The sequence below is a fragment of the Amphiura filiformis genome, chromosome 19, assembly GCF_039555335.1.
Source record: "Amphiura filiformis chromosome 19, Afil_fr2py, whole genome shotgun sequence".
Lineage (NCBI taxonomy): Eukaryota > Metazoa > Echinodermata > Ophiuroidea > Amphilepidida > Amphiuridae > Amphiura > Amphiura filiformis.
In genome coordinates this window covers 9352264-9365530 of record NC_092646.1, presented here as the reverse complement: position 1 = coordinate 9365530, position 13267 = coordinate 9352264, and the positions used below count along the sequence as shown (strand labels likewise).

The following is a 13267-nucleotide window of genomic DNA, read 5'->3' as shown; positions in this document are numbered from 1 at the left end:
GCCCCCAAAGGGGAGGGAATAATTTTACCCCTTTGGGGAAGAATTATTTGTTTTGAAAAAGAAAAAAAAAAGTGAGGAAAAGAAAACAGAAATCAACAGGATTCAAGGAAGATTAAAAAAAAAAAGAGAACTAATTTGGGCCAAAAGTATATAGGCCTAACTGAAGCATGAAATAGATGGTCACTGGCTGGCAGTGACTGGTCTACAGGGTAGGTGAATTCATCAAGTGTCATTTGGGGAAGAATTATAATGGATACATAGCATTAGCAATCATGTAGCAGTCCCTTGCCTTTTACCTACATTCCCATCCCCCAAAAAATAGTTTAAGGGAAACCAGGGAATGCTTTAGCCCAAAACAAAACAGGGAAGAGTTGGGTCAGTAATGCTTCCCTGTCTGGGCAATGGTGCACTAGTGGTCATACTAGCGATGATGTATCATAGCAATGTTTTTACATATTTGTTGTGGGACCTGAGAGCACATCAGACATATCGAATTGCATTTTGAATGCAAGGAATGTCCTTCTGATAACAAATAATTTTATTGTATTGAATATATAGATTTTTCCAGAAAACACCAAAAAAAGTAGGTCTTTTGGGGAAAAAATGTATATCTTCAATATGAAAGGTCACAATTTTCAATTGATGGACGGCTTTTCATCCCAGCTACATGCACGTAAAGTACATGTCATTAGATTTATAAAGTTTGCTTTGTCTTTGAGGACTGTTAAATATCAAAAATATTAAAAATATCAAATTTTAATAATTTGCCATAAAATTTGTATTATATCGCAAATTTCGAAAAATCTACATTATTTGATATCAGAAGGACATTCCTCGCATTCAGAATACAATTCGATATGTCTGATGTGCTCTCAGGCCTACAAAAAATACTGTGCAAACATTGCTATCTGATTCCTTAAACCCTTTCGTTGTAAAAACTTGATGAATAAAAGTACTACGTAAAGACCTTTTCCTGAAGGAAACCTTTTGATTTTGTAACCATGCATCATGAGACCTTTCTCTTCTTGAGACCTTTTTGAACCATTTGGCCTCACATATTGCATTGCAAACTATTAATTTTGATCAAAACAAAAGGTACATTAAGATATTCCGAATACTAGTAGCAATAAATCTCATTTAGTATAATATGTATTCCAAGTAAAACAGAAGGAAACCTTTTGATTTTTTAACTATGCATCATGTTTTTGAGAACTAGTACTATAGCGATCAATCTTATTTAGTTTTTAAATTAATATGCATTCCAAGTAAAACGGAAGTTTCTGAAGGAAACCTTTCACTTTTCTAACCATGCATCATGTTTTAAGACTTGTACTCAACAATATCTTTTCCTTTAGTGTCTTTTATTTTACCAAATTTTACGGTAAATTACAGTATTTTACTGAAAATTACTCGGTAAAATACCAGGGTTTATTTTACTTACCGATTTAGAACACTGCCTATGGGAGGTAACAAGAAAAATGAGGAAAAGTATATGTAGATAGCAACCAGCATATCAAAAATGTTCCCTTTCGGGTCCATTTTTGTGGGATTCCAGTTGGGGAAGCATCTGGGGAAGGATGTGACACACCGTGGTAGGGTGAGGGAATAATTTAGATTTTCTGGAAGAATAGACACCCCTGATACAAACCGATGTATCCATTTTTCTCAATTTGAGATATAGGCAAAATATAATTGGTCAAATATTAAGAAAATATATGCTAATTTTGATCATTGTTTCAAAAATTGACCCTGGAATAAGTAGGGTTTCAATTTAAAGCTATCATTAAAGGGTAGGTGTTTGTTGCTATAGATAAGCAGGAGAGGGAGGGGGTTGGTAGGGGTCACAACTTCGCACAAGGATGAAAAAAATTACCTAGACCTACTGGAAGGAAAGCATACACTATGCGCATTACATTAACCTCAAGCATGTCTAGTACCAAGTAACTCTTGTCAGGGAAGTAATTCTTATTCCAAAATGGTGGTCTGATCAAGTGACCACTTTATATCCGTGAGAAAGAACCAGTTTCCTGTTGCATATATTTATTACATGATCCAGTTGGATCATACATGAGATTCAGGCTACTTTATGTAACCAAATGTAGCAAAGTGTGAAACTGTTTTCGACGTTATCAGGCCCGGACGTAGGGGGTACCGCCGAGCATATTTTGTTCATATAGCCTGTTAGTAACATGTTCATTTGAGTTCAATCAAATTATAATGTATAAAAAAATTTTCCCTTTTTTAATTTTAAAGGTATAGGAAAAGAAGAACATTCTATTGGCTGCAGTTTGATCAAAATCAAAATATGCAGGCTTTGTGCTCATTCTGATTTTGACAGTTTGACAATGTAAAGATAAAAACTTTATTGGCTGCAGTTTGATTGAATCTAACATTTAAAATCACAATTTACAGAATTTGTCCTCACTTTGATTTAGAAACTTTACAAGGACAAAGAACACTAGCAGTCACTGTGGACCACAATGGTCTCGTCCCAAAGACATAGTTCAATAACCTCAATTAAACAATCATAGTGTACAATTTGACTTCAAAGTTGCAGAGTATGAGTTTTTGTACCCAAATTTTCAAAGGTCATTGAATGAATGTTCAAATGTATTGGGATTAAAGAACCATGTCCTGATAGATGAGCTGTTGTGAAGCCAAAAGGGCAGCAGTCCCCAATGGAACATCTTGCTTATCCTCTTGGTCCCTTCCACCCGGATGCTGGCCACCAGAATTGTTATGCCTTTTTGACAATTTCTTGTAATTTTGTCAAATTCCCTCCCCACCAAAAGTCACCTTGTCCCTTTCGGGATCACACCAGTAAATCAAGTTCCTATTCATTTATGTGTTAAAAGGCACTGAAGAATTCGTCATTTTCTCATGTTTAAAACATCATCGTGTATTCAAAACATCATTTTGCTAAAGGTTTATGATATATTCTACCCTAGAACCTGCAATTTGTTGGTAGATGAGCACTTGATTTTCCGCAATGGTGTTTCGAGCACGATGTACACAATACCAATCTCTACACCACACGGCTTCCATGTTGTGACGTAATTTAGTAAATTTACCCACAAAACGTACTCTAACTTTTCAGAATTGTAATATTTTTACAAAAAAATCAACCAGGTATGGTCAGCGAATGGAAACACTGGCTGTTATTTCTTCAGTCATATAGGTGGAGACTTGATTTAGTGGCATGATCTCTTAACCCTCAGAATAAAATACTGACTATGCCACTGCGCACCAGGACATTTCAAACGTTAAATTACAATGTAAACAAAACATGCATTGCATAGGTAGATAAGTCCAGAGAAAAAAAAACTCTGGACATTGTGCTATTCCAGATAAAATCCACACTACCCCTGTGGAAGATTTAGCTAAAGTCTTCCACAGAGGGAGTATAAGTTTTGAATAGAATAGACAGTAGGGTAACTTCAATTTGAAATACTAACTCCAGTTGGGGAAGATATAAGTAAAGCCATAATACAGTGGGAGTATGGGTTTCAAAATGATTAACCCTGACCAATAACATTTGAAAAACTTACTCCCCCTGTGGAAGATATTTCCAAAATCGTCCACAGGGGGAGTGTGGATTTCAACTGGAATAGCCCATTGAAAGTTTGGCAGTGCACAGAGAAACATTTTACTGGCTGCAGTTTGTTTGAACCTCGATCAAATATTCTCCAAGTGCCAAAGTTTCAGAATCAAAATGTATACAGACTTTTTCTTCATTATGATTTTGAAAGTTGTTATTTTTTCAACTGTTTGAAACATAAGTATGAAAATAAGTTAAGCACACAAAATTGCACATTTACATCACTTTGAAACTCTGTCTTCAATAAAACCACTGTACGGAAGCGAATTGGAGATAGTACAAGACTTCAAATATCTAGGTGCATGGACTGCCAGTAGTGATAAGGACTTCAACATCAGAAAGGCACTTGCTTGGAAAGCATGCAACAGCATGGACAAGATCTGGAAAAGTAATCTACCAAGAGATCTAAAGATCAAGTTGTTTACCACCACTGTAGAATCGGTACTAACATATGGCGCTGAAACATGGACAATAACAACCAAAATGAGAAAAGCTATGGATAGCTGCTATACCCATCTCTTGCGGAAGGCACTAGATATCTCATGGCAAACTCACACCACCAACAGAGAACTATATGGGAATCTGTTACCAATCTCTGAGAGGCTCAGGATTAGAAGGTTAAAGTTTGCAGGGCACTGTGCAGGAAGCGAAGAGGAAGCAGCTTCAAGTGTTCTTATGTGGCAGCCCAAACATGGAAAGCGAACAAGAGGTGCACCCAAGAAGGATTATATCAAGATGTTGGCAGATGATACAGGATTAACAGGCCCAGACATCAAGAATTGTATGCTTGACAGAGCAGTTTGGAGAGCCATTATGGGAGTCCGACTACAAGAGTCGACATAAGGAAGTAAGCAAGCAACATCACTTTGTTTAAAATATTTGTAGACACATCACATGCATCATATGTGTACATCCATATCAAGATGATCCACTTGTCGGCTGCTACATGTACATGTGTCACTTTTTACATTATAGTTTGAAATAAATACCAGACTCATCTTAAGTGGAGGTCAGTCAAATCATTCCCAAGTCACTAGGTTTATGAATACAGAAAACATTCTTAAACCAAGTGACTTGGGGATGATTTAGAGTGACCTCCACTTGAGATATGAGTCTGGTATTTATTCCTAGCTATTAATTTAAAAGGAGACATATGTAGCAGCCAACAAGTACATCCTTTTGATATGGATGTATATGTATGAATAAATTTGGTCCGCTTCTGCCGGTATCAACTCGAAAGTTTCGGGCATAGTTTGTTCAATGTGTACTTGTGTATGTCACATACTGTAGTATCGTGTTCATAAATCTGTCTTGTACTGCTGGTATAACCTCACCGATTGAAATTCCCAAGCACAGTTTGTCCAAAGTCAGTGTACTCAGGTATATGTCGCATCCTGTAGTATTGTGTGACTAAGTCTGTCTTGTACTGTCGGTATCGTCTCACTCGTTGGACAATCCTGGGCATAGTTTGTCATATCCTGTAGTAATGTGTACCTAAATAGGTCCTGGTTTTGCTGGTATCATCTTACGGTGGGTAAATCCCGGGCATAGTTTGTCCAAAGTGTACTTAGACACATCACATCCTGCAGAAAAAAAATAAAAAATAAAAATATATGTTTGTTTTTTTTGGTAAGCTGAATGTCTGGTTAAGAATTATATAAGCTTGATGGTAGCTGGGGATGGTAGTCTTTGTTCAAGACCCTTGCAATATGTGATCAAGTGCTGAAGGCTATTAGACCTACTCCTACACAGCCTGCACATGTTTGACTAGCTCGATTCCACATTCTCTCAAATTTGTCAGTATAAATAAGGCCAAGAAAAGTTGAAGATTTGTGGACATCTAGTTTTGTCGGGTAGTCCTACATGACAAACCCATTTGCCATGAAGCTGCAAAACAAGGCGACACAACAGAAATATTAAAAAAGAAATACTTCCATTTTGCATAGTCTTTAAAAAGTTTTCTTCTTTTTTTTGCCTTTATTTAGCCAATCTGACAACCACTGACCCTTATTTATGAAGCTGACATCCAATGAACTCCTTTTTTAAGAAGCTAACACCTGGGGTCCATTTCACTAAACTTTACGAAGCTTTGTAAGTCTCAAAATCCTTCGTAACTGATGACGAGTCGTAAGTTTTATTTCACTAAAATTACTAATACAAATGCTACTGTTTGTAAGGCCCATTTCAAGACTTACATTGTGGGTTATGCCTGTCTGTAGCGCACTATAAATCACTGTGTTGTTTTGTGTTTTTTTGATGCGAGCACAATGCCCTCCTTCAAAGAATCTGGCTGTAAGGCCCTGATTGTTACAAAATGGTTTTACTTTACATGGTGTGCCTTGGGCCACATGCAGCGGTCAGCAAATTCATGTAAAGTGTGCTGGGGATTGTGGGTTTAGTGTCTGTGCGTAGCGCACTATAAATCCATTGGGGTGGGGGTACTCAAGTTTGGTTTCAGTAGCTGTGCGGCTGAATTTGAAAGTGGACCCATCAATATACCAATTTTTCAAGAAATTTGGACCCATCAATATACCAAAAGTCAAAATTTTTGACCAAATTTAACCCAAATTGTCTTCTTTTTTACAAATTTTGGCAAAATTTCACTAATTTTGGTAAGATTTAGACAAAATTGGGCTATTTCTGGAAAAAATTAAGAACATTTTGAATACAGGACCCATCCATATACCTTGGCCTAGAAAAGGAGGTCCATTGATATACCAAAAGCTGAAAACGCTACCCATGTTTGCGGCACATCCTTGTATGGTCATTTGTACCGAGTACCCCTCCCCATATAAATCACTGCATTTTTGTTTGTTTTTTGTGATGTGGGCACAATGCTCTCCTTTTGTTCAAAGAATCTGTCACCCAATGACATCTTTTTCCCTGTTCTAATTGTTGTTATCCATCCTGTTTTTTATTGTTATAACATTTTGTCAAGTTAATTCCCAGAAATGTAATACATAAATAGTTTAATACGGTAACATATAGGGGTGTTCAGGAACTTTCGGTATGCATGTACAGTGCCTTTGGAAGATTTTCAACATGGAGGGGGGGGGGCTGACAAAACTAAATGGTTTTGATGACCTGGTCTGTGGTGGTCAGAAAATTTGGCAAAAGTTACTACCGCATGTTTCCGGTATCTGATCACAGTGATTTTACTTCACCTGGAATTTTTTTTTTTTGGGGGGGTGGGAACTCAACAATATTCAAGCTCCTGCACCCAAATTAATGGGGGGGATTTGCCCGGACTGGTAACAGTGCATGTTCAAGGAAGGTAAATACCTACTAAGTACTAATACTTTATTTAAAAGGCTGGGTGCCCAATAAATGTGTGCCAAAATTGCTTGCCCCCCGCATTTTTCGGCTGGCCAAAAAGACAAGCACATTGTGCATTACACAATTTCCTTTCCAGGCCTTCAGAGTGTTTGAATGATTTTTTCTGAGATTGTGAGTGTCTGATACTGCTTTTGGTTCATTAAGCCCCGGGAATTAAGTCACCCGGATTACCACTATTTCAAAACCCGGCGATCCTGACTTTTAGACCACCCGCGCTATATAGGGCTAAAATATTACTATTTCATCAAGGTTTAATATTCTAACAAGCTTAAACTAAAAGTTTCATCTAAGGAGTCAAGCTTTACACTATTTAGGAAAAATATCCAACAAGCTAAAAACGATTTTTTTACCCGTTATTTAACAAGCTAAAACCAATTTTTGAAAAGAAGCTTAAAACGTCAATTTTTTCATCGTAAAAATCATCTAAAAAAATCTTTAAAAATACAGTGACCTACCTATTACTAATCTATGTTTCCGATGATATCCAAGAAGCTAAAATATTGTGAAAACGGACAGGGCTTTGAGAAGTTTCGGGTAAAATGTATCACGCTTTTTCGAGAAATTCGCCATTTTGAATAAACAATGTAAATGCAGGATTGCGCCACGCAGTAAAACGATGTCAAACGCGCTTGAAAATGCATGATACGCTAGCGTAAATTACCGTCAAAACGAAAGCGTACATCAAGCGCTTGTGCTACGCTGAAAACTTCGAGCTGGCATCACCGGTTTTGTTACCAGCTCTTTTACGTCAAAAATAGCTATAAAACGTGAATTTTGGAACAAAATAAAGCTTGTTCGATGGAATAAAAGGTATGTTTGTACAGTTGAGAACATGTTTAACCTTGTTGCAAAAGTTTAATATGATAAATTTGCAATTTGTACCTTATATAGCTCGGGTGGTCTAAAAGTCAGGATCGCTTTCACATTTACACAACAGGGATATAAACACATTTTTGTTTTGATGTAGGCCTAGATGATGGGGAAATTTCACGTAGCCCAAATGGTTTTTATCTCAACTTTGAGCAGGATGTAGATTGATTCTGTACACAATGTGTATTATGCCGATGGATTATTTCCTTGAATGAAAGTAGAAGTGTATGCTGTATTCCTGAAATAAATAACCAGGTATGAACTATTTTCTCTTTCCATGATTACATGTACATCATCAGTACACAAGGGCTATTCCATTTAAAATCCACACTGCCCCTGTGGAAGACTTTGGAAATATCTTCCACAGGAGGGAGTATGAATTTCAAATGGAATTAACAGATTAGCAGCTCCAATTGAAACTCATCCTCCCTCAGGGGAAAATTCAGGTTGAATCGTTCTCAGAGGGTGTATGAAATTCAAATGGATATGGAGCTGCCTAATGTGCTCATTCCATTTGAATTCATACTCCCCCTGTGACATATATTTCTAAAATGTTTCACAGGGGTAGTGTGGATTCTAAATGGAATAGCCCAATAATGGTCATCATACAGGTTTACCATATATGAGACAGCATCCACTACCAAAAAATAGGAACCAGCATCCCAGTACAAATCAAGATCTATAGGGTCCTGTGTCACAACCTGGGGTGCCTTTGTGTTACATAGTAAAAAAATTAAATGGTTCAAACATTTTACCTACACGTCTCATTTGAAGTGTTTCATCTTCCTGAGCATTTTTGACACCTTTTCTATGGAAATCGGTTAAAAATGAGAGAGTGCGGGCAAAAACAATCACAAAGTAGGTGGGATTTAACCCCACCTCTTTTTTCCACATTTACAATCATTCTGAGCAAGTATTAGTCTTTTAAATGACCTTCTGTATTTATTTACTTGGTTTAGATGTCTGGGAGTTCATTTAGACATTTTTTTACTAGATTCAAAATTTTAATGGGGGTTTTAGATTATATTTATGATACGAATCCCTCCCCCTAATCCTCCTCCCCCTAATCCTCAGCCACCCTTGGCACATTTCATGCCAAACGTCATAAGAAAATAATTAAAAATTATTTAAAAATTATTTTAAAACAGGTTAAAAACATGAGTAATATAGAATAAATTAGCCTCAATTTAAGACCTAATTGAATCTTCTAAGTGAAGGAATACTCAAGAGACAGTGTTTTGAAATCCAAGCTGCACATCAAAATGTAACAAAGTCACCTTTTTGAGTACCCCAGTATATGACACAGGATCATAGACAAATCTGATTCCAGGCATTCCTACACCTCAATGGCAGCCATTGAAGTGGGCCATCCCACCTGAAATGTGAAATGATGCAGGCTTTGCGGGAATTTTAAACTGTGTTACATCACTACTATAGTAATAGATGAATACAATTTTGAATATAATTGCCCTGCACTACAACATTCACACAGTACCTATGCATTGAACCATAGATGTCAAAGAACAGGGATAAAGACCTGGATCGTATTTCTATAGAATATTCATATCATGCTGATCACTCGTACCTGTAATATTAGTATTTTTGAAAAGAGTGGTATTGTATTCAATCTGTAATTGCCAACAGGCACAGGTGATGATGCAACCTGCTTGTAGTGCAGGGCAATACATTCAAAAATTGTATTCATCTATTGCTATGGAAGTTAATCTGATTATTATGAAACTTCTACGGCAAAAACATACATACATAGATACAGTAAGTTTTTACATTGCGCAATTACATCTAGAACATAGAGCTTTATAAACAAACAAACAAACAAACAAACTGTTTTGTAATTTATTTGAGATACTGCGTAGGAGAGCAGTGTTGTGGCAAACCATGATTCCAGTGTACTGGGCTATTCTAGTTGAAATCCATACTCCTCCTGAGGGAGTGTGAATATCAAATGGGTTTATCTGAATGGGTGACTTCCATTTGAAGTCTACACTCCTATGTGGGAGATTAACCCTAATGCCCCAAGGGCTTTTTGGCGACTGGAAGGGAAAGAAGGAAGGAATAAAGAGAGAAAACAAACAAAGAAGTTGTTTGCTCTGGGTGGGATTCTAACCGAGACCCCTAGGTCGGCGACACTTAAGGTCCGTTTATACTACCACCGCATTTGCGATGCGTTGCTTTGCGATGCCGATATGTCGATTACTTTTGCCGCAACTCAACGCAACTCGTCGCATTTGCAAGTTAAAATGTATTTAACTTCATTGCGATATCGCAATGCAGTAGTTTGTAGTACGATGCGATGCGGCAACGCACCGTATGGCAAAGCACCGCATCGCAGATGCGGTGGTAGTATGAACGAACCTTTAGCCACGGGTCTTTCGCTGGCCTGGCCAACAAAAGCGTGCCTATATATCACTTAGGGTGATTGTGTAATCACATCATGTGGGATGCACGCACACGTATAGTGCATATATATATTATTTTGTAGTACCTGGTAGCGTTAGGGAGGGGTGTGAGTGACCTCTATTGAAAAAAGAGGAACTTTGTTCAAAAAAGAAGAAAAAGAGGAAAAGCACTGAAATATGCTCAAAAATGGGCTGAAAATGAAAGAAAAAGCTAAAATTTTGCCTCAAAGAAATTTCCAAAAAAAGAGGAATTCAACTTAAAAGAGGAGATGTCTTCCATATGGGGTGTATGTATTTCAACTGGAATAGCCATTGCAACCAAACCCAGGAAGAGACACCAACACACAAGCATAAAGGTTTCCTTTTAATGTTGTTGATCAAGAGTTCAAATTGTCGATGCTCTCACTTCATGTTCTAATTTTGTATGTTTTTGTAATGGTTTGCAATTTTGGTAGTTTCATTTCTTCAAAGTTTATTCTTTAACAGGCTTATAGCTAGGCAAATTTTAGTGTCGGGTGAAATTTATATGAAATGGTAAAATATTGAAATTTTGATAAGAATTGCTCATTTTTATACTGTTTGTTCATTGGTTTTGAAATATTTGAGACTGTAGTGCCGGGTATTTGGGCTCAAAATTAACTTGAGTGCCGGGTAGAAATTAAGAGTGCCTGGCAGGTCCGCCCGCCACCGCCCAGCATAGCTACAACCCTGTTCTTTAAAGTTCTTACACAATAGCCCACAGCAAAGGCATTCAAATTTAAAGGAACACTCTGGCAATCACAACATCATGCCTTATATGTTAGAAAAATAATTATCAAGCATGAATCACATGGTTTTATTTAAAAAAAACCTCATATTGACCTTAAAAACAGCCGTATCTCACCACGCGATATTCAAATTTCCCAGGCACCGAAATTGCCTGTGGCAATGACGTCTCAGTAACACCATGATTCATTGCAATATAGCGTATTAAGAGCTGGCCGTTTTTATGGTCAATATGAGTTTGTTTTAAATAAAACCATGTGATTCATGCTTGATAATTGTTTTTCTAACATATAAGACATAATGTTGAGATTGCCGGAGTGTTCCTTTAATAGGCTAATCATTATTTTTTTATATTGGCGTAACTTGACTTACCGCTACATTTTGGGAGAAACAAATATTTAAGGTTGGGAAAATTTTCAATTTTTGGGGCAATTAAAAAAATCTTATTGGAAAATGCACCCAAAATCATAATTTGGGTGGTTATTTTTAAAAGGAATCATGCTAAACACCTCCCTATACCCTGTTTTTTTAGCCAGTTACACCAATAAAAACAATGTTTTCAAAAGTCCAGGAAATTATGAAGGGAAAATCCCGGGGGGAAAATGTGTTTTCTCTCAAACACAGTTTTCAGAGTTATGCAAGGTATGGTCAACTGTGCCACATGTGTACAAAAGCCAGACATACCAAGATCAGAAACCCCATTGGGTTATGGGAATGTCTACATCCTCTGGCAGAGCACAGTCTGAACACAAGCCTGCTTAGAGCAACTAAAATTGATCATGGGCAAAAAAACCCAAAACAGTGTTCCACAAACAGGAAGTAATAAGGGTGCTGAATTGGTCAATTTAAGTTTCACTCTCTGCATTACTGATTACCCATGACATTTAGTATAATTTGCCAAGCTTTCACATATCCCACTCAATTGGGCTCCCTTGAAAAGTTTCCCTCTCTGCATTACTGATTACTGACCACCTGTTTTTAAGCATTTTTGAACAATTTTTCACACCACCTTAAGTTTCGAACAAAAAAGAGGACAAGACACTTAACAGTGTCCAAACTTAGATCATGATGTCACTGGCAAATGGAAAATTGTCTTTGAATAGGCCTATAATTTAAACAATCTTAAAATAAAAGTTTTATAGATTAAATGTTTGGCCAATTTGTATAACCCAATGTTATATTTTTTACTCTGTGGTCTAAACTGTGCGCCAAGCATACACACAGAAGAGATAGACAATCACGCTGATTGGCTGATCAATGCACTTGATAACAAGTCGGTTGACCCATTGGTTGTCGGCGCAGCGCGTGGGTGACCTTGTCACTTCTACACAATTGTCAATTGCAATTCATCAGCATGTACCTGGACCACAGAAGTAATAAAAAATTAACTTTAGACCTTGTATAGCTTAAGGGATCTGGAATGAGCGTTTCGACAGTATTTTTTTGTGGGACGTGAGAGCACATCAGACATATCGAAATGCATTCTGAATACTGAAGAATGTCTTTCTGATATCAAATAATTTTCATTTTTGAAATTCACGATATAATACAAATTTTATGACAAATTATTAAAATTTGATATTTTTTATTTTGATATATAACAGTCCTCAAAGTAAATTTTATAAATCTAATGATATATTCTTAAAGTCCATGTAGCTGGGAGGAAAAGCCGATGATCGATTGAAAATTTTGACGTTTTATATTGAAGATATGGATTTTTTCCCCAAAAAGACCTAATTGTTTTTTAAGTTTTGGGAAAAAAATCCATATCTTCAATATGAAAGGTCAAAATTTTCAATTGATCGTCGGCTTTTCATCCCACCTACATACACTTTAAGTATATATCATCAGATTTATAAAGTTTACTTCGAGTACTGTTAAATATCAAAAATATCAATTTTTAATCATTTACCATAAAATGTGTATTACATTGCAAATTTCAAAAAATCAAAATTATTTGATATCAGAAGGACATTCTTCGTATTCAGAATGCAATTCGATACCCTGGGTATGTAGATTTGATTTAATGTTTGTTCAACCATATGATTATGATGCCTTGAATTTGATATTCTCTTGAATGTGATGTCTCATTTATATCTCAATTGACACTCGCCGCTTATGACAGTGCTGGGATGGTTTTCATTTTGTGCTTTTGTCAGGCCTGGTCCAGCTTCTGCTTTTTTACCATTCTTTTTCTTATGTCCTGGCTTCAGCTTGTGTGGTGTATACATCACAGCACTTGTGAGTGGCGGGTGTCAATAATTACAAGTGTAGCTTCATA

General features: G+C 36.7%; 1 protein-coding gene across 2 annotated transcripts in view; it reads right to left on the bottom strand.

Moving 5' to 3' along the window:
• Positions 1-2771: 2771 nt before the first annotated feature.
• LOC140140887 (uncharacterized) overlaps positions 2772-13267 on the bottom strand; it is a 70747-nt gene continuing 60251 nt past the window's right edge. For both annotated transcript variants that reach the window (XM_072162638.1, XM_072162639.1), the window contains one exon: positions 2772-5181. In XM_072162638.1, coding sequence (XP_072018739.1) covers positions 5119-5181 — 63 coding nt within the window. In that variant the 3' untranslated portion in view covers positions 2772-5118. The remainder of the gene's footprint in view (positions 5182-13267) is intronic.